Source organism: Chelonoidis abingdonii, chromosome 13 (assembly GCF_003597395.2).
Source record: "Chelonoidis abingdonii isolate Lonesome George chromosome 13, CheloAbing_2.0, whole genome shotgun sequence".
In the NCBI taxonomy this organism is placed as follows: Eukaryota; Metazoa; Chordata; order Testudines; family Testudinidae; genus Chelonoidis; species Chelonoidis abingdonii.
The window spans coordinates 16,560,171-16,585,396 of NC_133781.1; the positions used below are offsets into that span (position 1 = coordinate 16,560,171).

Here is a 25,226-nt window from a genome sequence, read left to right on the forward strand (position 1 = left end):
TTATTTTCTTCTCACTGCTGCTCCTCCATTTTAACATTTTATATTTCCAGAGTTAATTCTCCTTGTATATAATAAAATATGCATACTCTGACACTAACTCATGGGTATAATCAAGACTGGTTATTTTCTCCCCACCTTTTTATTGCAGCACACTCCTTGTCATACCTGCTAACTACATATTACATTTGTGTTACATGAATTTTTTGCTGGTGAAAGGTGATGGAAAGCCTTGGAGGCTGAAGTTTCAGTTTGGGTAGCATCAAGGGCAAGTTGCCTTCTTTATTGTCATTGCTGCTAGTTTCCAAACTCCTAAATTGGACAGCATCTCTGTAAGAGTAGTTCAGTCTCCAGGACCCATTTGGTCAGTGGCTTATCCCCTCTGAGCCTACGAGAGGTGCAGTTGTGGTGCAAGTGCCGGTCCATTAGTAGATGAAAAGAAACAATTCACTTTCCGTAGAATGCATTTGTTCTTAATACTGTTGCTTGTTTCTCCAGGTTAAGCTTGTTCTCTAGCTTGCAAATCTCACTTTATCCTGAACAGAGAACAGACTATTAGGTATTATCGTGTGTGACAGAGTTGCCTGTTTATATGAACACTTGCTTTGCAGCTGACACTCTTCATGGTTGTCTTTTTTTTTTTTTTTTTTGGGGCGGGGGGGGTGTTGCATGCAGAAATACTTTTCACTTTATCCCTGTGGAAACTGTGAAGTTAAAATATCCCATCACTGCCCTAAGGGGCGAAAAGGCAAATGTCATGTATTTGTGTATATAAGAATATAAGAATGGCCGTACCGGGTCAGACCAAAGGTCCATCTAGCCCAGTATCTGTCTACCGACAGTGGCCAATGCCAGGTGCCCCAGAGGGAGTGAATCTAACAGTCAATGATCAAGTGATCTCTCTCCTGCCATCCATCTCTATCCTCTGATTAACAGAGTCTAGGGACACCATTCCTTACCCATCCTGGCTAATAGCCATTTATGGACTTAACCACCATGAATTTATCCAGTTCTCTTTTAAACGCTGTTATAGTCCTAGCCTTCACAACCTCCTCAGGTAAGGAGTTCCACAAGTTGACTGTGCACTGTGTGAAGAAGAACTTCCTTTTATTTGTGTTAAACCTGCTGCCTATTATACATATATGTGTGCATACATTTTCCCCTGTATTTTAACCGGATAATGAGTGACCACTTAGACTGCGCACACACCCCCATGCAAATATATCAGTGGAGAAAGTGTCATTGTGGTGGTGAAATTCCAAGCATAACCAAAGTACTATCTTGAAAATTTAGTTATATTCAAAATGTAGGCACTTGTTGATTTTAAGCATATATGAGTGTGTCCTATTTCAGAGCACTCTGAGGACTTGTATCACTTTTGTGTATAAAATAAACACAGAGGTTATTTTGTTTGAGTACCGTCAGAGCTAGTTGTTCAAAAAGCAATCTCAATAGCGTTTTTATTAAGGAAATATTTGCCATTTATGGCTTCAAAATAGATCGCTACTTTACCTGACACAATTCTTGGCGCTGTAGCTCTTTTGAATCATCCAAACAAATTGCTCTGCTTTGATCTGTTAACATAGAGGATCGCTGTCTGAGAGGAAATCTCATTAGCTTTAATGAGTTAAGTGGTTAAATCTCAAGCATCACAATGAGAATTTAACCCTAGCATATCCGGAGTAGTCTACAAAGACCAGGAGGTACTTTTTGAGAAGTTGTGCATATGGTAACAACTCAGGTTTTTGAACTGGAATAAATTGTCGTAAATATCAGCTGTTAACTTGCTGTGGAAAGTATGTGATGAAATGATTTGTATTCCTCCCACTGTATCGTCCCTCCCCCCCAAATAAAAGGAGTGGGGGGCAAAGTGTTATTAGACCTGGAAAGAGATGTTGCAGACTAGCATTTCCCTGCTAAAATGAGGATGGTGCCTTTTTGGCTATGGATTTGCTGTGAACCTCAAAGTCAGGGATATTACGCAGTGCTGAGAGGGCTGTCAATCTGGGACAAAGCATCTGACTAGTGGAAAGACATGGCTGAATGCCAGGGCTACTCAGGAATAGCAAAGCAGGTGCCTATTCAAGGAATTGCTATTTCAGGGCTGGTCTACACCACGGGGGAAAATCGATCTTAGATACACAACTTCAGCTACGTGAATAACGTAGCTGAAGTCGAATATCTAAGATCGGATTACTCACCCGTCCTCACCACGCGGGATCGATGTCCGCGGCTCCCCCTGTCGATTCTGGAACTCCGTTGGGGTTGGTGGAGTTCCGGAATCGATATAAGCACGCTCGGGGATCGATAATCGCGTCTAGATGAGACGCGATATATCGATCCCCGAGCAATCGATTTTAACCCGCCGGTACGGCGGGTAGTCTAGACGTAGTCTCAGATTCCTACTGGCATTATCAAGGCATGTGACTTGGATGCAGAAGCCTCATCACTGTATTGATTTTCATAGAGAGAAATATAGCAAATGAGATGTAGGTTTAAAAGTACTCTAAATTTTTAGTTACATAATTTTTGACTGAGGGGCTGTACTTCAGTTGAAGACAGTATTGGTCTGCTAAGCACAAATAGAGGAGGAGAAGGAGAGGAAGGTGGCCAGATGTCCCAATTTTATAGGGACAGACCCAATTTTGGGGTCTTTTTCTTATATAGGCTCCTATTACCCCATTGCAGTTTTTCACATTTGCTGTCTGGTCACCCTAAAGAGAGAGAACTTGAGTGAGTTGAATATCGGTGATTCACGAAAAGGCATCCTATTTTTAATCTTTTATTTATTTATTTATTATTATTTATTATTATTATGGTCTTATCTGGGATTTGGTAGCTTTCCGTGTAATGACAGATTTTCTAAATATTGTGATAGGATGTCAGGTGTTGGAACCCTGCATGTAGATGTAGCACTGCTTTGCTCACTCATCCTGGCAACCAAACCAGGTTCATCTTTTTGGCTTCGCTAGAAAATTATAAAATAGTTGAGCTTTGCTTAGGGCAGAGAGTTTTAGAATCAGGGACAGAGATGAACTGCAGAGAGCAACTCTAGTACATTGTATTTTAAGAAGGATCTGAAAGTGAGGCTGTTTTTAACAGTGAAGAAAAATCCCAGGAAGGATGTATAAGGCCACTTAGTTCTTGAGTTTGTGTGTGTAAACTGTTAGGGACCAATATTCATTTGCAACTTATCGTAATAAATTTATTAAATGTTTAAGTTTGATCACTGTTGCTTGACATAACATCCAGTCACAATTAGGGATCTACCAGACACTATATTTAATAACAAAGTAGTGTGATTTAGTAAGTAATGTTTAATTTATGTTGAGTTTTTCAACACCAGTGTCATTGCAATTAAATTACTCTAATGCATGTTAAAATATAAGTGTAAATGTTACACTTTGAAAAACAGAATAAGTTAATTCTTTAGAATATCAGAGTGCAGTTTATGGTTGAGTATTTATTGGAATGTAAACACTGTAATTACCCGTGGTTTATTGTTAAAATAACTATGTACATACAGTATCTTTTCATTGAAGAATTTCTACAGCTTTATAAAAACTTAACCCTCAATACTCCTGAGAGTTGCAGGGAGGAGATGGAGGCATAAGAAATTAATATGTTCAAAGATATACAGTGGTAATGTTCTGACTACCAGTCCCGTTTTAACCATTCAACTTAGTATGGTTAATTGTGTGTTACTTTATGGGTTTTCAGTAAAATATGACAGTACATACTAGGATGTTTGGTTCCAGCTCTTCCCCTTAGATTACAAGTTTTTGACTAAATCGCTAATCCAAGCCTCAGGCTACAACTTGGATTTCTACCAAATGCAGATGAAGCAATATTGAATTTTGAGATAGAGGTTGATTGGGGAAAAATGGATCATAGCTTCCAAGGTCTAAAGGGACCGTTTTCGTTTGACCTCCTGGTATGAATTGTAAACGCATAGAACCATGCCCCAAATAATTTTCTAGAGCATATATATGTTTATAAAAAGCGCAGAGAATCCTGTGCACCATATAGACTAACAGACGTTTTGGATCATGAGCTTTCGTGGGTGATTACCCACTTCGTCAGATGAATTTGACTGACGAAGTGGGTATTCACCCATGAAAGCTCATGATCCAAAACGTCTGTTAGTCTATAAGGTGCCACAGGATTCTCTGCCGCTTTTACAGATTCAGACTAACACGGCTACCCCTCTGATATTTTAGAAAAACATCCAATCTTGATTTTAAAGTTGTCAGTGAAGGAGAATCCACAACAACTCTTGGCAAAAACAACGAGGAGCCTGGTGGAACATTAAAGACTAACTGATTTATTTGGGCATAAGCTTTTGCAGATAAAAAACCCCACATCTCCGCGAAAGCTTATGCCCAAATACATCTGTTAGTCTTTAAAGTGCCACTGGACTTCTCTTTGTTTTTGTGCATACAGACTAAGATGGCTACCCCTCTGATTCTTGGAACCCTTGGCAAGTTTTTTCCAATGGTTCGATAGATGATACAGTGTTAAGTTTGTCTTTAGAGTAACCTGCTAATCAGTGGTTCTATCCTCAATTCTTGTAGATCCCAGAACACTTGTCCAAAATGGCCGTAATGGTATTTAACACATTTTCAGGGATGAAGATGCTGTATGGACAATAGTTAATGTGCCTTCGCAACACCTCTGGAAACTACGTTGGTATTTCCGTGTTTAACTGAGATTGTGATCGATCTAAGGCTGCATTAGATCATTGGCAGAACTGTGGTTAGAATTCAGAAGTATCTACCTCACTACTACATTTAGTCCACCAAACCACATTGCCTCATCCCCTCCCTGGCTCAGTTCAGTGAGTTCTGATGCCCAAGGCTGTGTGTGAGCTATTGTTGTACATGTAATGGTTCTTCGACTACTCCATTTGCTGCCACAGTCTCTTTGGAACTAATTTCTAACTCATTACTGTAAAGTGCTTTGAGAAACCTGGAATCTGAAAGGTGATATAATGAACAAATCTTAGCTTCTGCTTTTAATGCTGCGTTCTGATACAAGTATGTTATCTGGCCTGGATGACGGGACTGCTGAGTGAAACAGAGGGCATAAACAATGTCTCGTATATTGTAGATGATGACTTCTTAACATTTTTTTGCTGCAGGGCTAGAGAATCTCTGCACTTGACTGGTTTTAAGGGGAGCGTTTGCTGCGATGGGGAATTACAGTAACACAAATCACATCCCTAGCTAGTTAAGATTTGGCTTTCCAAGAGCTGCACAAGACGCTCTTGGCTAAAAGGGATTACCACTGAGTTTTGGGGTATTGTGTGTGATGCTTGACTGGTTAGATGAATAGTGCAGGACAAAGGGAACTGCCCTATGTGATTTACTTTCACCTTTATCACCACACCCCACTCTCCACCATAGGATAGTGAAATGTGGGTTGAGAGAGCCAGGAACTGAGTCAAGATTTGTGTCCTATTCCTGGTGTTGCAGCATAATTGATTTGCATCAAAACTATGGACAGGTCATGTAACTGTTGTGTTTCAGAGCTACAAAATGGGTATAATGCCTGCCTTGAAAGGTGCTGTGAGGCTTAATCCAGTGTCTATAAAAGCACTTTGCGAGCCTCTGCTGAAATGCCCTATGTTCCAGAAGCATGAAGTATTAACAGCTAAATAGACTATTTCACTTACTTTGTCCTAGTTTTTCACCAAATGTTGTCTGAGGTCATTAAACCTGGTCTCTCTTTTTTCCCCCTCTTCTCCTAGCTGAAGCTTGAGGATCGTTCGGTTGTCCCTCGGGATGTGGTCAGACACATGAGCTCAAATGTAAGTGCTGCTTTTAAAAGATCATGATACTGCTGCATGGATATCTAAGGTGGGCCAAGACACCTACGCTGAAGTCAAACACACCCAGAAAGTACCCAACAGCTTCATATATTTTTTTTTTTAAGAGTATTAACAGGTACAGTGTTATCCTTCAGTAGCAAACTATGGTTAGAAATGTGGTATGGATCATAGTGCGTAACTGAAAGAGATGGAGTTCTCTTGAGCAGGTGAGGCTGATAATCTCACATGATTGAACAGAAAGCTTGCCTATCCTCTGAGCTTTAAATGTAAAGGATGAGTGACCCTGTACACATAATGGTGAAGCATCCCACATATACCATAAGAACGGCCATACTGGATAAGACCAAAGATCCAGCAAGCCCAGTATCCTGTCTCTGGCAATGGCTTCAAAGGGCATGAACAGAACAGGGCAATTTATCAAGTGATCCATTCTCTGTCATCCAGTCCCAGCCTCTGGCAGTTGGAGATTTAGGGACACCTAGGGCATGAGGTTGTATCATCTTGGCTAATAGTCTTTGAGAGACCTATTCGTCCTGAACTTATCTAATTATTTTTTGAACCCAGTTATACTCTTGGTCTTCACAACATCCCCTGGCAACAAGTTCCACAGGGTGACTGTGCATTGTGTGAAGAAATATTTACTTTTGTTTGTTTTAAACCTATTGCCTGTTAATCTCATTGTGTGACCCTTTACTTCTTGTGTTATGTAAAGGGGTAAATAATGCTTCCTTATTCACTTTCTCCACACCATTTGTGATTTGATAGACCTCTATCAAAACCCTCCTTAGTTGTGTCTTTTCTAAAATGAACAGTTCCAGGCCAGGTCTGCTAGTGCTTGCCTAGTGCTTAAATTCAGTTTACTGGGCTGTAACTGCCAGGATCACCTCTGAAGGTTTTTGTAAAAAATTCAGCGTTATATTAGCTACCCTCTAGTCATCTGTACTGAGGCTGATTTAAGCAATAGGTTACATACCACGGTTAATAGTTCTGCCATTTTATATTGGGGTTCTTTCAGAACCCTGGGCTGAATACCGTCTGGTCCTGGTGACTTATTACTGAATGCTTTATCACTTTGTTCCAAAACCATCTCTACTGATGCCTCAGTCTGGGACAATTCCTCAGATTTGTTACCTAAAAAGAATTGCTCCGGTGTGGGGATCTTCCCCCATAACCTCTGCAGTCAACACGATGCAAAGAAATCATTTAGCTTCTCCGCAACAGCCTGGTTTTCCTCAAGTGCTCTCTTAGCACCTTGATCATCAAGTGGCTCCTCTGACTGTTTGGCAGGTATCCTGCTTCTGCTTTACTTGTTAAAAAGGTTGCTGTCAGTTTTTGTGTGCTTGGCTAGTTGCTCTTCAGGTGGTGTATCATTTTTGTATTTGAAGTTATATGTATACAGATAACATAATCACCACCAGCAAATCATAATCTTATCATAGACACCTCACTTGACAACCTTTGTACAATGTTTGCTGGAAATATAAAACAGCGGTTGCACCAATGGGGTCATATTTTAATCGGATAATGTCAGTCTCATAGTAAAGTAAGTTAAGAACATCCAAAAAAATGGAGCGGAGGCACTGAGGAAGGGTGCCACAGATGGGGTGTCCTGGGTGTAACCCCTGGATGTTCTCCCAAAGTCACTCCCTCTCCAGTACAGCCACTTACAGCCCTGCTTCTGAGCACCTGTCCAAGGGGAGGGACAAGCTCAACTGAGCCACACAGTGATTTTAAAACAAGATCTGTAGATGACAGAATACAAAAGTTCCAAAGTGGGCCACCTTAAAGTCTCTTACCTGCTAAAGCAAGGGGGCTTGCCCGGTTGGAGACGGTCTCTCATACCCTAGGTTGGCATGGACTGGGAGCGCTATGGGGGATGCTTCACTATGGGTTAGCAGGAGCTTCCTGCTCACTGACCCAAGAACCATCACTGACTCCGAAAGGAGTCTCCGCCAGAGAGGTGCTTGGGAAGAGGGGAATGGAAAACTGGAGCAGGTAGGTGTAATACATTGGGAATCTGGTAGAACCTCCTGCCTTTTCCTTGGCTGGAATTGTGTATGGAGAAATCTCAACTGAAAATACAAAGAAAAAATTGAACAACTTGTTTTGAAAACACTTGTTTCTGTAATCTCTCTGCATCCAGTGCAGGAGCAGCTTTTTGCCTCATCTCAGCACAGCAATAAGGTTGAGCCTACCTCTGTAACAAGCTCAGCTCAGCACAGGGCTGCTGCTAAGCACTCTCCACGTTTCATCTGCTGATCCTCTGTTCTCTCAATAGCAGTGTTAGTCATAAGACCCCTGGAAAAAGGCAGAGAGCGGAGTCAGGGGACCAAGGCACATAGCCAGACACTGGCAGACTTGCTGTGTAATGCAGAGTCCCTGCTATATACCACAAGGGCTGCCTTTCCAGTTCAGTATTTTAATGTGATGTGTCTTGGAAAGCTTTGGTCAGTGAGTGGGAAATGGACATGGTATGAGACAGACTAAACTAGCAGAGAATTCTCTGAACTATTTATGACTTCATCATTTTTTGGTGGTTGATGGATAAATGTTATTCATCAAGTACAGGGAAGGCATTTTCTGTGTCACTTATTGATAAGATGTTGAGTGTACTATTGTGCCTTTTCCATTAGAAATGAAGGATGCGGGAGAGGGACCCCGAGACCATTTGTAGAAATTGCAGCCTCTAGAATGTAATGCTTTGTTGGCTCCTAGAACTTTCCTGGCACTCACTGTCTGATGCACAAAAATCACGTCTTCTGAGACGAGTGAAATTCTGAAATGTTCATCCTAAACCAACATTTTCAGGTTCTTTTACCTGGAATTACTAAGTAAAAACTAGAAACAAAAGTATTAAATGATAAGGAACAATATCGTGGGGTTTATCAAATCTAAGATCATTCTGGGGAGGAGCAGAGGCAAGTAGTCAGGTGCAAAATAATGAGCCAATGCAGTTGCGTTCCTAAAGATGAGACTTGCTGTCCAGGCCTTGTTTGTCCTCTGGCTTGAACTAAGCTAGCAGCAGCTGTCTTGGAAAAACGTTGAGCACGGCTCTGGCAAAACTATGCTTAAGTCTTTGAATGCAATTGTTGACGGCACGGTTTCGCTGTCTGTGGTAGTCAGGGTTTTTTGTTGGAGAGCTGTGCTGGTCCAGTCAAACTACAGAGCCTATGAAGTATGTATCCTATATATGTCTACACGGCAGAAGTAAATCGAAGTTATCTAAATCGAATTTATAAAACCGAATTTATAAATTCGAATTAGAGCGTCCACACCACGAATCTCAAATCGAAGTTGTGCGTCCATGGCCCATGTCTTACTTCGATTTCAGGAGCAGTGCACTGTGGGTAGCTGTGACACAGCTATCCCATAGTTCCCACTTCCTGGTTTTCAGCCCAGTGCCTGCTGGGACCAAAAACATTGTCCCGGGTGCTGCTGGGTACAGCCTCACCCCCCCCTTTGTGAAAGCAGCAGCCAACCATTCCGCGCCGTTTTTCCTGGGTGAAGAGAGCAAACGCCATAGCACAGCAAGCATGGACCCTGCTGAGACCATGGACCCTGCTGAGACCATGGACCCTGATGAGACCAGTAATGCAATCGTGCAAGTTTTAAACAGCTCGCGCACTCTCGTGCTGTCTATGCTGAGCCATGACCTGAAAATTCAGGAGGAGAGGGGGAGGAGGAGGTGGAGGAGGAGGGACAGGAGGAGGACTTGGAGTTTGAGGAGGCAGCTGCGCACCGACAGGAGCGATGTTAATGATGGTGATGATGACGACATAGAGAGTGATCTCTCCCTAACCGCAGGACCCAGCATTTTGGAGCTACTGCTGGTAATGGGTCAGCTTCTGCCCATTGAACGCCGATTTTGGGCACGGGAAACAAGCACAGACTGGTGGGACCGCATAGTTTTGCAGGTGTGGGACGATTCCCAGTGGCTGCATAACTTTCGCATGCGTAAGAGCACTTTCTTTGAACTTTGTGACTTGCTTTCCCCTGCCCTGAAACGCCATAATACTAACATGAGAGCAGCTCTCACTGTGGAGAAGCGAGTGGCAATAGCCCTCTGGAAGCTTGCAACTCCAGACAGCTACCGGTCAGTCGCGAATCAATTTGGAGTGGGAAAATCTACCGTGGGGGCTGCTGTGATGCAAGTAGCCAAAGCAATCGTTAGGCTGCTGCTACGAAAGTTTGTGACTCTGGGAAACGTGCAGGTCATAGTGGATGGCTTTGCTGCAATGGGATTCCCTAACTGTGGAGGGGCCATAGATGGAACCCATATCCCTATCTTGGCCCCAGAGCACCAGGGCGCCGAGTACGTGAACCGCAAGGGGTACTTTTCCATGGTGCTGCAAGCACTGGTGGATCACAAGGGACGTTTCACCAGCATCCACGTGGGATGGCCAGGAAGGGTTCATGACGCGCGCGTCTTCAGAAACAGTACTCTCTTTAAACGACTGCATCAAGGAAATTACTTCCCAGACCAGAAAATAACAGTGGGCGATGTTGAGATGCCTGTCGTTATCCTGGGTGACCCAGCCTACCCCTTGATGCCGTGGCTCATGAAGCCATACACAGGCAGCCTGGACAGTGCTCAGGAGCTGTTCAACTACAGGCTGAGCAAGTGCAGGATGGTGGTAGAGTGTGCATTTGGGCGTTTAAAGGGGCGCTTTCGATCATTACTCACTCGCTCAGACCTCAGCCCAAAGAATGTCCCCGTAGCTATTGCTGCTTGCTGTGTGCTCCACAATCTCTGTGAGAGTAAGGGGGATACCTTTATGGCGGGGTGGGAGGCTGAGGCTAATCGCCTGGCCGCTGACTACGAGCAGCCAGACACCAGGGCGATTAGAAGAGCACACCAGGAGGCGGTGCGCATCAGAGAAGCCCTGAAAATGTGTTTTGTCGCGGGCCAGGGTATGGTGTGATTGCAGTGCTTCTTTGCCCTTGATGAACACTCCCGCCTCTATTGACTCCCTGTAAGCAACCCACCGTCCCCCTTTACTTACAGCTTGCTGCAGGACTTTCAAAATCAACCCCCCACCCTTTCATTACATGTGGCTGAAGGAAAGAAAGCCAGTATGTTTTAAAAATCATTTAATCTTTATTAAAACTCATTTGTTATTGCTTTAAAAACATGCGTTCATTTTTAAAGGATCATTCCCTGTAATAAAAGCACCCTCCCCCCTTTGGATGTATGTCTGATTAGAAAGGAACTATATTCAGAGGCACAGATTTATCTAGGTATCCCTGAAAGCTGTGCTTTGGGAGGAGGATCACAGGTAAGGAAAAGCCCATGAAATACATTTCAGCTTCATTACAGCCTTTTGGTTGGGCTCTCCATGGGGGTGGAGTGTGCTGGTGCAGGAAGCCTTCCCCCACGCGTTCTAACACGTCTGCGTGAGGGAGATATGGAACCTGGGGAGCTTGGAGGGTGATTAAACATGGACTGCAGTGGCACTCTGTAACCCCGCTGCTGTTCCTGAACAATCAACATGCGTCTGAGGATATCAGTGTGATCACGCAGCAGCTCCAGCGTTCCATCACGCCAGCGCCTATCTTCCTCCCTGCTCCTCTGATCTTCCTGCCTGTCTTCCTTGCGCCACCTCTCTTCTACCTGCCGGTCTTCCTCTCGCCACCTCTCATCTCGAGCGTCTCTCCTGTCCTCCCGGTCACTGGCATCTTTCTTGTATTTTGCTATCAGTTCCTTCAAATCACTATGATGAGCTGTGTTACTGTGGCTGACTTCCATGACTTCGGAAAACATTTCGTCTCTCGTTCTCTTTTTCCTCTGTCTCTTGGGTAGCCTGGCAGATGGGGTAGTGAGTAAAGAACACTGCACAGCTGTATGGTGGAGGTAAGAGAGAGAAGTATGTAAAAAGATACATTTCTTAGAACAATGATTCCACTCACTCACACAGCACAAAACTATGCACCTTACGCAGGACATGTGATTTCACTCCAAGGTCACATTTTTCATCTTTTAATACTGGGAGACTCTGTCCCTGGGCTCAGAGCACAGTACAGATGCAGCTTGCTGGTACTGCCATTATAAATTTGCTTCCAAGCAGCCATGGTAAGTCTTTATGTTTGTCTCACCCCTCCCTGCTAAAGCATCATCGTAGCACAACTCCCCTCCACCCAGCTACATGGAGTGGCATTACAGTAGCATAATGGCCATGTTTGCTCTCCTAATTACAAATAAATTACTTATTTCAACCAGGTCACAATGAACGATAGAACTCTGGTGAGAGTTACAGCAGAAGAGGCAGAGCGAATGTTTCATGCCTGTGATCAGAGTCCTGGCGCTTATGCATCTATGCTTTGTGAAGCAATGATTCCAAATTACGTCATGCATGCCTGGAGGGGCAAAGCATCTTTCATTGGAGGACCGGCTAAGGCAGCATTGCCCCGAAATTTACTGAAAAGGCTCTTTGATTTCCTGCAATATCAATTCATGGAGATTTCTTGGGAGGATTTTCATTGCATCCCCAGACATGTTAAGGAACTTTTCATGTAACTGTAATGGCTAAAAAGAAATGACAACGCATGCTTAAAAATTGATAATTAAAAAACGCTAGTTTTTAAATATGACTGATCTAAACATTTACTCACCGCTGGTCCCTTCCATGGCTTCACTTTCTGTGATAGTGGCTTGATTAGCCTGTTGCAAGGTTAAATCTTGGGTCAGAAACAACTCCTGGCTGCTGTTGGTAATTGAGAGCTGTGTGCTATCAGCAATGTCTCCCTCATGTACCTCTTCCTGATCTTCCCCCTCTGCAGAATCCTCAGCCACAGTTGAAACTGAAATCAGGTCATCTGAATCCACGATTAAGGATGGGCGACTGGTAGCCAAGCCCCCAAAAATTGCATGTAGCTCTGCATAGAACCTGCATGTTTTAGGAGCAACTCCAGAGATCCCAAAGCTCTTCTGTGGTCCATGCTGGAGCTCTTTTTCTATTCTCAGGAGACTGCATTTTTAAAGGTGCAGCGTGATTAACTGCTGCTCAGAGCCCCACGGTGGACAAACAGGAAACTGATTCAAACCTCCACGGGTCTTTTCCTGTTTACCTGGCCAGTGCATAGGAGTTTTGAGTGCTGTCCAGAGTGGTCAGTGGTGATCTGTGGGATAGCTCCTGGAGGCCATTAACTTCGATTTCCGTCCACACTGCACTAAATTCGAATTAGTAAATTCGATTTTAGGGTTACTCCTGTGGTTTAGTAGGAGTACTAAAATCGATTTAAATAGCCCTTTAATTCGAATTAGAGGGCTGCGTCATGTGGATGGGTGCTCCATAAATTCGAATTAAAGCCGTTTAATTCGAATTTAAGACCTCGTGTAGACATGGCCCTACTAGTTTCTGCACTATTGGTGGTGTATCTGGGAGATGATCCCCCAACGCAGCCACTAGCATGAAGGAGTAGCTGTAGTTTGTGAAGCAGGTGTACAAAACACATCACTCCTGCCTTGGTCTCTGCCTGTGTAGCACTTCTTATGCTGTCTCCTACGTACATTACTGAATAATGCTGGCACCGTTTATGCTAAGGAGAAGAGCAAAGATATGCTGTTGCCAACACACATTATAGGGGTGGAGATAAATGAGCTTCCCTCCCTTGATCCCCCTCTTCTTGGCTGCCTGGAGGAGAACAGATAAATGATTTCTCTCCCTGCATCTCGCTGCCTCAAGCCCTGTATTCTGCCTAGGAGGGATGGAAGGGAATCCAGACAGCTCTGGTTCGCTTGCTGAGCAATCTATTCAAATATTTATCCTGGACAGTGCCCGTCTGTATCTGTAAAGGAGATCCTTCCTATGACTGGCTATCCCTGAGACCTGGCAGAGTGAATTGAGCACCAAAAACCGTGGATTTTTAGAAAGCTGTATGTGGCTCTAGATGCAGGGCTTGAGTAAATAAATCTGTGAGAAAGGACAGAATGTTTGTGGAATGAGCTAGCTCATTCAGTACGTGCACAATGTCAGCTCTTCAAAGTGTGCATTCTCTTGTTTCCATTAATAGTAGGCCTTGATGTATGAGATAAGGACAGCTACTGAAGCCAATGGGAGCAATGCATTCTCCACGCCATCCCTTAGTCATGTTTTGTAATGGACTATGGTCATTAACATATAAAACTATTGATTGTGTCAGGAGGGCAAAGTAGCTGCTGAGCTTGACAGAATCTTTGGGTTCGCTTCTCTTCCTTGGAGGGCTAAACCATATGTATGTGAAATGCGTGTGTTTGTGAAATGTGTACATGTTACTGCAGAACCCTTTCTAAAGGTTCACATCTAGAGCTTAGCTTGTTTTTTAACTGAAGATTTGATCGTTGGTCCCCACTAAAAAGTGAGCGAGGGTAGAAAATGTTTTTTGATTGGACCAACAAGTAAGTTATTTGGCTTGAAATCCTGTGACTTAATACGTTTGGCCCAGTGAACGATGCCAGATTATCTATTGCGCTGGCTGCCAGCTGTAGGTTAAGAAAAATATATAAAATGTGTTGAATAGGAAATTCTGAGTAAAAAGGCAACAAACAGTTTTATAGCCTCTTGGCATGTGGCACTCGTGCTCTGCCCCTGTTTGGAGCTTTACCTGTGGGAGAAAACCCTTTTGAGCCGCAGTGAATTGTTACCTTGAGCGTGACAATAACAGTACACTATGTATCTGGGAGCCAAGGTACAGGGGACCTAAATGCTAAAACTGATGAACAAGCAGCAACCGTTTTACTTCACCAGCTAAACTAGCTGTCTCCTTATGCAAGCAGAGGCAGGAATTCATAGATTGCTGCAGCAACAGCCAGTTAAAATTATAACTGGGAAGAAGGGTTTTTTAACCTTCCCGATCCTTGACTTCAGACTGCTTTAAATTTGTGTGCGGTGATCCCTCCAGAGCAGGGTTATTGGGGGACGTTTGCGCTGCTTCTGCCAGTGCTGTCTGCTCTGAGGAAAAATAGAGGGTTTCACCCTCCAGGGTTGTCAGTTCTGCCCCTTTCACCTGCATGCAGTTGACATACAACTTGAGAATTTTCCCTGGTTACCGACCCTTTCCCCCCACCCCCTCTCTCTTTGCATTTGCAGGACAGCCAGTGCGGGACTGTAATCGATGTAAACATAGAGTGTGCTGTGAAGCTGGTAGGAACCAACTGTATCCTCTATCCTGTCAACAGCAAAGACCTACAGCATATCTGGGTGAGAATGCGGCCACAATCCTTCCCCTCTCCTCCCAGGGGAGCTAGGGGGTTGGTACCTCGCAGGGATGGTGGTGTACTCGAGGCAAGGAGTGCCCCTCACACGTTGGACACTTCAGTGTTTTGTTGTCCCGCTGTGACTTGCCTTTATTCTAAATCTGCCAGAAATGTCCTTACTGCTGGAGGAAGGTGTAGCATCCAACCCCTCCCTCTTGTGTTTCTGATCGTACTGCTAGATCCCGTTAGACTGAGAAGACTGTCAGTATTGAATGGTCTGAGACGCTTCTGCGTTGTGATTAGCTGATGTGATCACCTGACCCTGGCAGTCCCATGACAACGGTACAGTCCTGAGCTGCAACACATAGTCACTATATCAACAGGGTTTCAGAAATGTTTAAAAGAGCAAATTATTATTATTATTATTATTATTTGGTCCAGCTGAAGGAGACTGAGTCATACCTGGTTTTCCCTGCAGACCTGGTTTTGAGTGGGTGGGTGATTGCAAGACAATAAATTGAAGGCAAAAATTTTCCCTGTTCATTTCCTTCATTGAGTTGAGAAAATAGACTTGAAACAAGCATCTTTCCCTCCTTTCCCCACCCCTACATAAATGGCTGTAGTGTGAAGCCTTTCTAAAGTAGTAAGGAATGTTGCAACCATTCTGCAGAAATATGCATTTGTGGGTGGCAGCTACAGGGAGGTTTTCCTGCAAAAGGACATGAGCATCTCTTCTCTGGTTGGAATAATATGCCCACGAAGGTGAAACTGGTCACTCTGCACTGCTTTACCCAATGTATGCAGGTGCTACACAAGGTTTCCTTTGCACAGCTCTGGCCAGTCCACCTTTATAAATGTGCAAAGCAATTTACAGATAGAGTAAGACCGTTTTTCCTCTGCTTTACGGTCTAAGAAAAAGTCAAGAAAGAGACCAAGCTGTTTCCATTACCTAGAGAATGCAGGTATCGATTGGGCCACTTTTTGTATGCAAAGCATGCACTTCTACAGTATATCTCCATTCCAACTTGCAGCAGCCTTGCTGTTTCAGTCCTGGGCCGTTTTGAGCAGAAGAGATCACTGGGCAGTTTGCATTGTGTGTTGTTTACATGATATTTCAAGGAATTAGGTTGTATTTTACAATTTGTTTGTTTTTTTTTCCTTAGCCATTTATGTATGGCGACTACATAGCCTTTGACTGTTGGCTAGGGAAAGTCTATGATTTAAAGAACCAAGTCATCCTGAAGCTCTCCAATGGAGCCAGGTACTTTTCTGAAACAGAACAGCCCCTTTACCTTTGGACATGGTAACCATAGTCTCTTTTAAAAGTACTATAAGCATGCGTGCCATCTCGTTCGTGCAGCCATTATTCTGGTGACAGCAGGTCTTGTGCTCGCATTATTTTAACCACAGGTGATAACACATTTTGGGCAAGAAGGGGTGTAAAAGTATATATTGGGTAGTTGGCAGCTCTGTTATCCCTTAGACGAAGCAAAGCTAATCCCTGACAGTATATGATCCAGAACATAGTCCAGAAAAAGTTTGCGGAGCTTGTAGTTAGACAAAAACTCTTTTTTAAACTGAGCACAGTTTGACATTGAATCTTTGAGAGACAATAAATAGGGAACCCCACAGCACCAATTTTGAGCCTCTTTTTCAGAGGAAAACCAAATCGTTCTGGAGATATTACAAATTATGTAATCTGTAAAAAGCACCATCTTTTTCTCATTTCAGAAAAGAGGTATGCCCAAACCTTTTATTAGCTTTTCAGAGCGTGGGATCCAGCACTGCTCTGAAACAGCTGTGAGTTATGAGTGTTCAGGTTACTAGTAGGCAAGGCTTCCACTCAACAGCCCACTTCCCTCATATATTTCATGTGCTCAGTTATCCTTTTTAAAGTGGAGTAATGTTTACCCAGCTCTTATCTAAAACCAGGGGACTCACTTTACCCTGGAAAGGACCAGCAGTGTGCTGCAAACACAGACAGGTGTTTCATACAGTTTAAATCCAGAAAGGGACCTTTAGATAATCTAGTCTGACTTTCTATATAACACAAGTCATTAATTTTCACCCAGATACCCTTATGTTAAACTCAGAGACTTGAGTTAAACATTCTAAACTGTGGAGAGGATGGGAAAAACCAAGATGCCACCAATGCCTGAGGCCCCTGCAATGGCAGAGATGCCCAGATGATAGATATAGGTGGTGCTGTTGAGGTGGCTGACCTCACCGTTGCATGGTCTGTCTCCCAACTCTTGTCTTTTGTTTTTCCAGGTGTTCTATGAGCACGGAAGATGGAGCAAAGCTCTACGATGTTTGCCCTCACGTCAGTGACTCAGTAAGTTTCTGGTCCTCTGGATAATTTTTTTTAGAATCAGCCCAGAACTGGTCTTTTTTTAATATTAAGTTTCTGAAGGAAGAAAATGTGGCTTTGCTTCAATAACTTATATTAGCCCTACAGTTTAAATACCAAGTTGCTGAAAATATTTGGCTAGATTCCCCCCGCCCCCCTCACATGGAGGGAGCACTTTAGCAGAGCACCGATTTAAAAGTAGATTACCATCTGGTAGTAGTTGTACTGGTTAGTGTTACAAGTAGCACCTGAGGTCACTAACTGAAAGAAGCTAGTGGACAAAGTACCTTTTCAAGTGTCTTACACAAAGTACAGTTGGTTTCACTGATCCTCATTATAGTCACCCTGCTTGAAAAGACCCTAATTAACATCAACAGAGGATGAAAGAACCCTTCTAAAAATGTTTGATGGAATAACAAAAAAAGCCTGCCATTTTAGGGGTGCTCTGTCAGAAACCAGAATGTTTCTAAATTAATTTTTTTAAATGAAATTGATGGTATCCCTCTCTAATCCTGACCTGCATCACCTTTTTGCTATTTTAGTGGACACTGCTATTCTTGCTGAATTGTCCCAGACTGTGTGCTCTGGAGAGTTGTCTACTAGTAATCAGGCTGAGACCATAAAATCCACTGTGCGATAGATTTAAACCTTCAGAATCTGTGCAGTAATTTGCTTTTCCTCTTAGACCCTGTCAGCAAGACGTTACTGGATACTGTTCTAAAGTTTCTTTATTGATGGGTATGGCTGTCGGAATTGTCTACAATGTAAAGGCTCTTTATTTTGTTGATACAATTGGCCTCATCCTATGGAAATTCTGCCAGCATCCTAGAGTTAAGCAAAATCCTAGTGACCTGCCACCACATTCCTTAAAGAATATGTTGTCTCTGCTGAAGACCAAGTGGCGTGTCAGTTTTTAATGTGGTAACTTTTCCTAAGGGACTTCATCCTCCATGGACTGAGGAGAGTCTCAATCTAATTGCTGTCTAATATCTCAAACATCTGGTCCCAAAGTGTAAATTGCTTCTGAATGCAGAACAAGTTCAGCCTCTTTACTATATCATGGCCTACATTTTTCAGAGGTGACTGGTGATTTTGGGTGCCCAGTGTGAGATGCCTTTAAAGGGGCAGGATTTCCAGAGCGTGGCTTTTTGTACTTCCTCAGAATTAGGCCTCTGAAGTTCAGGGTATGTCCAGCTGAGGCACCCAGAATCACAAGTCACTTTTGAAAACGTCTCTCCTTTTGTTTTCTCATTACCGTTAAGTTAGTGCTCAATACTCCTATACATATTCTTGGCACTTATGATTTATATCCTACAGCACTAATCTTACGTACCCTTGACAAATTACAAGATTTTATGATGATCAGTACAAAAATTTGATCACATGAATCAGATTGCCATCTAAAACCCCTGAGCCATGCTTGGCGTCACCCCAATTGTCATGAACAAAGGTTGTCCCAGAAGGTAAATGGCTAGTTCCTAGCGCTTTATTTACAAAAAAACCCTATGAACATTAAGTAAATCTGCCTAACTGGGCCTTTAGGTACATGTGCAATATTACTCCCATTTTGCAACAAGGGAAGCAGTGATTTGCCAGAAGCCACTAATGTCCCTGCGAAAGCAGGTGTAAGAAATCTGGGGTTCCTTGTTGCCCACCCCAGTCCTTAGACCACACTGTTTGTTACTAAGAACATTTGCATGAAATCAAGATAATTGTTTTTTGTGAGAACCTCTGCCTCTTCCCCACTAAATAGAAATCCCTTGTTTGTGTATGTGTGATATTCACTCTGTTGCTATAGAAACTGATGTGATGACTTCAGCAAAAGAATGATGCATAGAAGCAAGGGAACTTGCAGACAGGTCTCTTCGCTTACAGATATCTGTAGTGATCAAGAACGAGGGAAGAGAAATGCAGAAATCCCATGTCATCACAACAGAATGTTTTGAGGCATCAGTTGCTCTCTGACACAGTTCCCTTATGCTGCCTTTTTCTTTCAGGGCCTTTTCTTTGATGACTCATATGGCTTTTATCCTGGGCAAGTCCTCATTGGTCCCTCAAAAGTCTTCTCCAGTGTGCAGTGGCTTTCAGGTGTGAAGCCCGTCCTGAGCACAAAGAGCAAGTTCAGAGTGGTGGTGGAAGAGGTTAGTGAGCAGATACATGGCTACTTACTATGGGAACGGGGACAATCTTCCTGGAAGAACTGGAACCCCTTGAGACATTAGTTGTTGTATTTTGAGCATTACAGGAGCATGATAAATGCAATTAACTCTTATCTAGTGCGGAAGCACAATTAGAAGCCACCCACGGCTGTTTTTCTTAAAAATCCAGGGGCTAGGTCCAGCCATCTAGAAGCAAAAACCATTTTCCATGTTGAAAATCAATAGGCTTTGAACCTGATTCAGTAAAGTTCCTGTAAAAAGTGACATTCTCCTTCCCCTTCCTCTCTGCTTCATTTTTCAGGTACAGGTGGTGGAACTAAAGGTTACTTGGATCACTAAAAGTTTCTGTCCCGGAGGTACTGACAGTGTTAGTCCCCCACCTTCGGTAATCACGCAGGAGAACTTGTCCAGGTGAGATCTGCTTAAAGTATCTGTGTTCCCCACCATCCTAAGATGCCAGGGCAGTCAGTGGGTAACGTGCCCTTCTCCCAGCAGATAGACATAAGAAATCCAACTTTGTCTTCAGCACCTACATAGGGAGCTTTACTCCTGTCTCCCAGCAGCAGGGGAGCATCATCTGACTAGCTAGTGCAGGTTTTTAGTTTAATGGCAGAAGGGGTGGGGTCACAAGCTCTCCTCCAGTAGAAGTGCTCCCCAGCTGAACAGCAGGGAGAAAGCAGCCAACTTCCTCTTCCCCTTCTGTCCCCCATTTAGCTGCAGTGGACTGAACCTTTGAATCTTACAGCTCCAAACTCTATTTCAGAAATGGGAAGGGAAGGCAGCTAACGTTGCTTGGCCAGCCAAGGAGCTGTGCCAGTGTTGAGCATCTGATGCCCCCTACAGCCCATAGGGTATTTGTGTTGGCCATAAGGTACTCCGTTGAAGTGAGGAAAGAGAGGGTAGGTGAGTTTTGTAACTCTGTAGGAGAACAGAGCAGTGCAATCCTATCTGAAGGTAGCTTCAGGAGCAGGAGTTTTCAGCCTACAGAAAGAAAAAGCAAATACCGACCATTAAGACCTATTTTTAATTCTCTCTGAGAAGCTGACAAGAGTAACTAGCCATTGTGTGTGGAGGAGGCGGCTACTCTCTTCTCCTGCCAGTTCCCAGGTGGCTTGGAAATATCCTTCCCTTACACACCCAGAGATGTATGAGAGAGACTAAAGAACTCTAGTCTCCTGGGAAACGTTAGTTGTAATGCAAAATTGTTCCCATTTTAATTAGTGCCACCCACATGGACTGCACATACATCAGCATATGCATAGGACTGGTGTGCATATGCTGATGCACCCGCTACCCATGTGGAGGTACTACTGATTGCTAGGGTGTTCATTATCTCCTGCTCTGAGACTGACTGGGGAAGTGACGGTTTTCATCTTCTCGCTCTTAACAGAGTAAAGCGTCTGGGGTGCTTCGACCACGCACAGAGGCAGCTTGGGGAAAGATGCCTCTACGTATTTCCTGCCAAAGTGGAACCTGCAAAAATCACTTGCGAATGTCCAGAGAGAAACTGTGTTCTGGGGGAAGGATCAGTCGCCAAGAAGGTGTGTTCCCAGGAAAGTGATGGGCTAGCTTAGCTGGGAGTGTGAGGGGCAGGCACTTGGACGACTTGTATTTCAAACACATCCGCTTGAGTGGTTGGGATTCGTGTAGCCTGGATTTTAAATGCTCCTTTTAAAACATAAATCTTCCCATAAAAGTTGCATGGTATATGAAATGTGACCTAGTAAGGAGTAACAGCTCGGTAGTGCTTACAATCATGTCACCTTGTGCAAGGATCCTATCGCATAGAGCTGAGCAGGTTTGAGCTGGATCAGTTACTTGGATGAGGCCCTCTGGGAACACCTACATGGTGCAGGAAGTGGGATTAGACGTACAGTTGGTGGCATTCTTTGCAGCACTACAAAGCCAGTGCCATAGCAAAGTGCCAGCAGGCAGCTGTGGTGTTAGAGGTGCCATCTTTTCGGCATAATATTGAAGTCCGGACACTTGGGCCATTAAAGAACCCTTTGTTTTTTGAATTGGCATAACTTTAGGGATGTTAAACTTGGTTTCCTAGCAGAATCTTACTCTGGTCACTTAAATCTCCAGTACAGCAACACATTGGGGAAAGCATTCACTTCCTTTGCTGAATTGTCTTGTGTTGACAAAGGACTAAGTGCCATGTGCCATATAAGGGTAGCTGCTTTTCAGTGGCAAGGAGATGAGCCACCTGTGTAGCTCTGTACATTCCATTTAGTTAATTTTACTGAGTCTTAGTGCCTTTTATTATGAAAGCTCCTGTATAAACTGAATATAGTTTTATTAAAGTGCCATTGGACCTGGATTTTCCACCTGGACTCTTGCATAGTCATGTCAAAAGTTAATTACGCAGTGCCCTACCCAGCATCCCCTGCTCTTCATAAAACTATTTATAGTCTCCCTGGCTGCTGTCCGTGCCAGGACGGTAACTCCATTAGCAATAGCTCATTGCTTTGTAAAATGCTCTGAGATAGGTGGAGTGTGAGAAGGGCTAAAGAGGGTCACATCCTTGTCTGTACATAATCCCTCCTGTTGGATATGTAACGTGATTGCTGTGTGCACAGACACCCAGACTCATGTTTATTTACTGGCCAGCATTACTCTCTCTAGGTGAGGAGGTTGCTGAAAAAACAGATTGTGAAGATCATGTCATGCACCCCAGATTCTCAGGGTACCAATGAACCGCCCAATGGAGAGTCTACTGCAGCTGCTGACCAAAAAGCGGAAGAACTTAAAACCAGATCCAAATGTGAACGAGAGGACTCTGCCAATGGCACACTAAACCTGGGGGAGATAAAAGAGGAGCAGCCTGAAGAAATGGGAAAGGAGACTTCTTGCACAGCAGTGGGGCGACAACAGCAGCCACCTTTCCTGTTGAAAGAGGATGGGTCACCTGACTACAGGCTCCAGTCAATGGAACAAGATGCCGATGATGAGGCAGCCGACGACACAGATGACACCAGCTCTGTGACCTCTTCGGCGAGCTCCACTGCCTCTTCCCAGAGTGGCAGCGGCATAGGGCGCAAGAAGAGCATTCCCCTCTCTATCAAAAACTTGAAGCGGAAGCATAAGAAGAAGAAGACTAAGATCTCCAGGGAGTTTAAACCAGGAGACAGGTAGGTTCAGATTTCTATCCCCAGTCAATCACCTTGTTAAAGCTTCCGTTCTCTGAAATGCAAACACAAGTTCAGGTACGCATGCAGCTCCAGCTGAGTGTCCTTTTGCATGTTATGTGAGAGCACGGCTTGGGAATAACAAACAGTTGTTACCTTCTGATGGCTGTCCAGTGCCCATTGTGAAATGTTTGGTTTCAGTCTACCTGCAGATGGAAAGGTGTCCACATCACGTAAAATCAATACTGTCATATTCCAGTAGTGCCTAGAGGCCTCAACTAAGCACAGTCCCCCGTGGTACCTGCTGCTGTGCGTACAGAGAGGAAGAGGTGATACTGCTCCAAAGAGCTTCGTCTAAATACAACATTAAATGATGCCCTTGTTGGCAGTTCAGCAAAGAGGCCAACGAGGGATGGAGATGGAGACTGAACTCTGTCCAGTCACCCATAAATTATCCCTCCAGAACAGCACTGAGGTACATTGTCAGGGGCTGTGGAGGAGTCTGCCTTTTCATGGCCCATACTATATCTGTGCTGCGGTCTCAGGACTATTGAATTAGCATCTTTCACTAGTACCAAATTTATATACAGACTCTCCCCGGGTTACGCAAACCTGACTTATGCAAATCTGCTCTTAGGGAAAAGTTCCATAAGTTCCGTAAGCTATTTTTTTTTTTTGCGTAATTGTTGGGTATACGTTCCTGACTTTTATTCAAAATTCGGCTTACACAAGGCATTCAGGAATGGCCTTGGGTGAGTCAGGGACCATCTGTACAGAATTTTAAAAAACTGAAGCACAAGAGCACTGGGAAAGTAAGTCTGTCGGCATCCAGGGAGTTAGCATAATCCATGCTTCGAACACCCCTTTTTGGCAATAAATGTAGATACTTGGATGAGAATCTCCTCAGAGAGGAGTAAGTGAGCTGTGACGATGAGGGAGATCTGGTAGCACCGAAGTAATGTGGGAAACAGTATACTTCAGTCACTGTTCATTCGATTATCTCCATTTGCTTCAGTGTAAGTGGAGCATTGTTGTTCTGGAATACTTTCCCAAAGCCTGGGAGAAGCATTCAAAAGCACTGGAGCTCAGGGGAGCAGTGTGAAAGTGAGCAAGATGAAAGGTACCAGAAAGGAGTAGGATTTTCTGGAAACAGCATCAATAAGTATGTAGCCTCTATTTCTCTTACACACACAACTTCTGTCTTTCTAGTGCAGTTGAAGGGGGTCCCAGATGGGCAGCTTTGATAGCTGATTGCAGCTGACATGAAGGCAGTGGACAGGGACCTGTTTTTATCTAAGCTGTGGACAGATGGCTCCGTTGCAAGGCAAACATATAGAACATAGTCCATGGGTCTCTTTGAAGACATGACTTTGCTGCAAGGAGAGTGTAAAAAGTTATTTTATGTAGAGCATGAAACCCTAGATGGCCCTTAAAGGTGTTATATGGCAGCTGGGTCATTAACCACCATGAAATGCCGTGGGTGTCTCACTATTGCTTGAATAACCAGACAGAGAACTGATGAGACTTTGTAGGCACAACAGCTGAAATGCTGTTGGAAAGAGTGAAGTGAATGGAACGAACATGTTGCATTGGCTCGATGCAGCTGGAGTACCAGATCTGATGGGGTCAGCCACATGGGTGCCTCTAACTGCATGAAAGCAATACAGCCTGTAATGTTAGCTTAGGTTGTTAAATGGCTATAGATTTATCAGGGCAGCATCTGAAGCTTTTGTGGGTGCCACTAGGGGATTCCATTGCCACCTCCTTTCATTTCAAACAGCGATTAACTCATTTAAAAAAGTTAAAACTGGCTTCCCATTATAAACCTTCCTTTCAACACTGACCCTCCAATCTCCCCATAAAGAAACAAGTCCCCCTGAAATGTCACATGCCACATATCTCCTCCCATTGTAGAATTTTTCTGAGACGTTCTGCTGTTGACTCTCTAAAAAAGGAAATCCTATTGTATTTATTTATTTGCCCATTACAGCTTCCAATAGCTCCATACTTTCATTGACTTTAATAAGGAGAGATGTTCAAAAGCCGTAAAGGTGTATCTGAAAAATAGCATGTGACTGAGTGTACTCTGCGCTGTGGGAACCATGGATGGGGTTAACTAAAGGTTTGCTGGAATAGGGCTATGAGGAGGTGCTGTACCGCTTCCTCTGAGGGGGAAGAAGAGGTGCTTGCCCAGCCACAGGGTCCAGAAGCAAAGAGGAACTGGGAAACTGCCCATCGTTCTATATATGCTACTTGCAAGAGATTTTGTATTTTAAGGATGAATAAAGCTAATCTTCTCAACAGTATGCATCCAGCAGCGTATTGCCATTACCGAATAAAATCGGGGCAGAGTTAAGACTTGATAGGATGATTGAATGATTCAAGGGCAATGGGGACTTGGCTGGATCCCTTACCTGTTCATTTTCAGGCTCTCACTAATATTTGCCAGGAGAGGATTAACCTGTAGAATTTTTGTGAAGTGTAACTTCTGGGGATGTTCATTGGATCCTGTTGGAACTTGCTTTCATTCTTAATTCTTCTTCAACAAAGGTTTCAGTTAGGGAATATTAAATGTAAATGTCCAGTA

The 25,226-nt window shown here is 43.8% G+C and overlaps 1 protein-coding gene across 3 annotated transcripts in view; it reads left to right on the plus strand.

Annotated features, from left to right (window-relative positions):
* The window catches only part of UBE2O (ubiquitin conjugating enzyme E2 O), an 86,205-nt gene that overhangs the window by 41,940 nt on the left and 19,039 nt on the right, over positions 1-25,226 (plus strand). For 2 of the 3 annotated variants that reach the window (XM_032792831.2, XM_032792829.2), the window contains exons 2-9: positions 5,747-5,806; positions 14,893-15,003; positions 16,163-16,260; positions 17,271-17,334; positions 19,347-19,490; positions 19,810-19,919; positions 20,899-21,049; positions 22,137-22,642. In XM_032792831.2, the coding sequence (XP_032648722.1) occupies positions 5,795-5,806; positions 14,893-15,003; positions 16,163-16,260; positions 17,271-17,334; positions 19,347-19,490; positions 19,810-19,919; positions 20,899-21,049; positions 22,137-22,642 (1,196 nt within the window). In that variant the 5' untranslated portion in view covers positions 5,747-5,794. Of the gene's footprint in view, positions 1-5,746; positions 5,807-14,892; positions 15,004-15,238; positions 15,342-16,162; positions 16,261-17,270; positions 17,335-19,346; positions 19,491-19,809; positions 19,920-20,898; positions 21,050-22,136; positions 22,643-25,226 lie in introns of those variants that run through there. The other variant, XM_032792830.2, reaches the window with a different exon arrangement.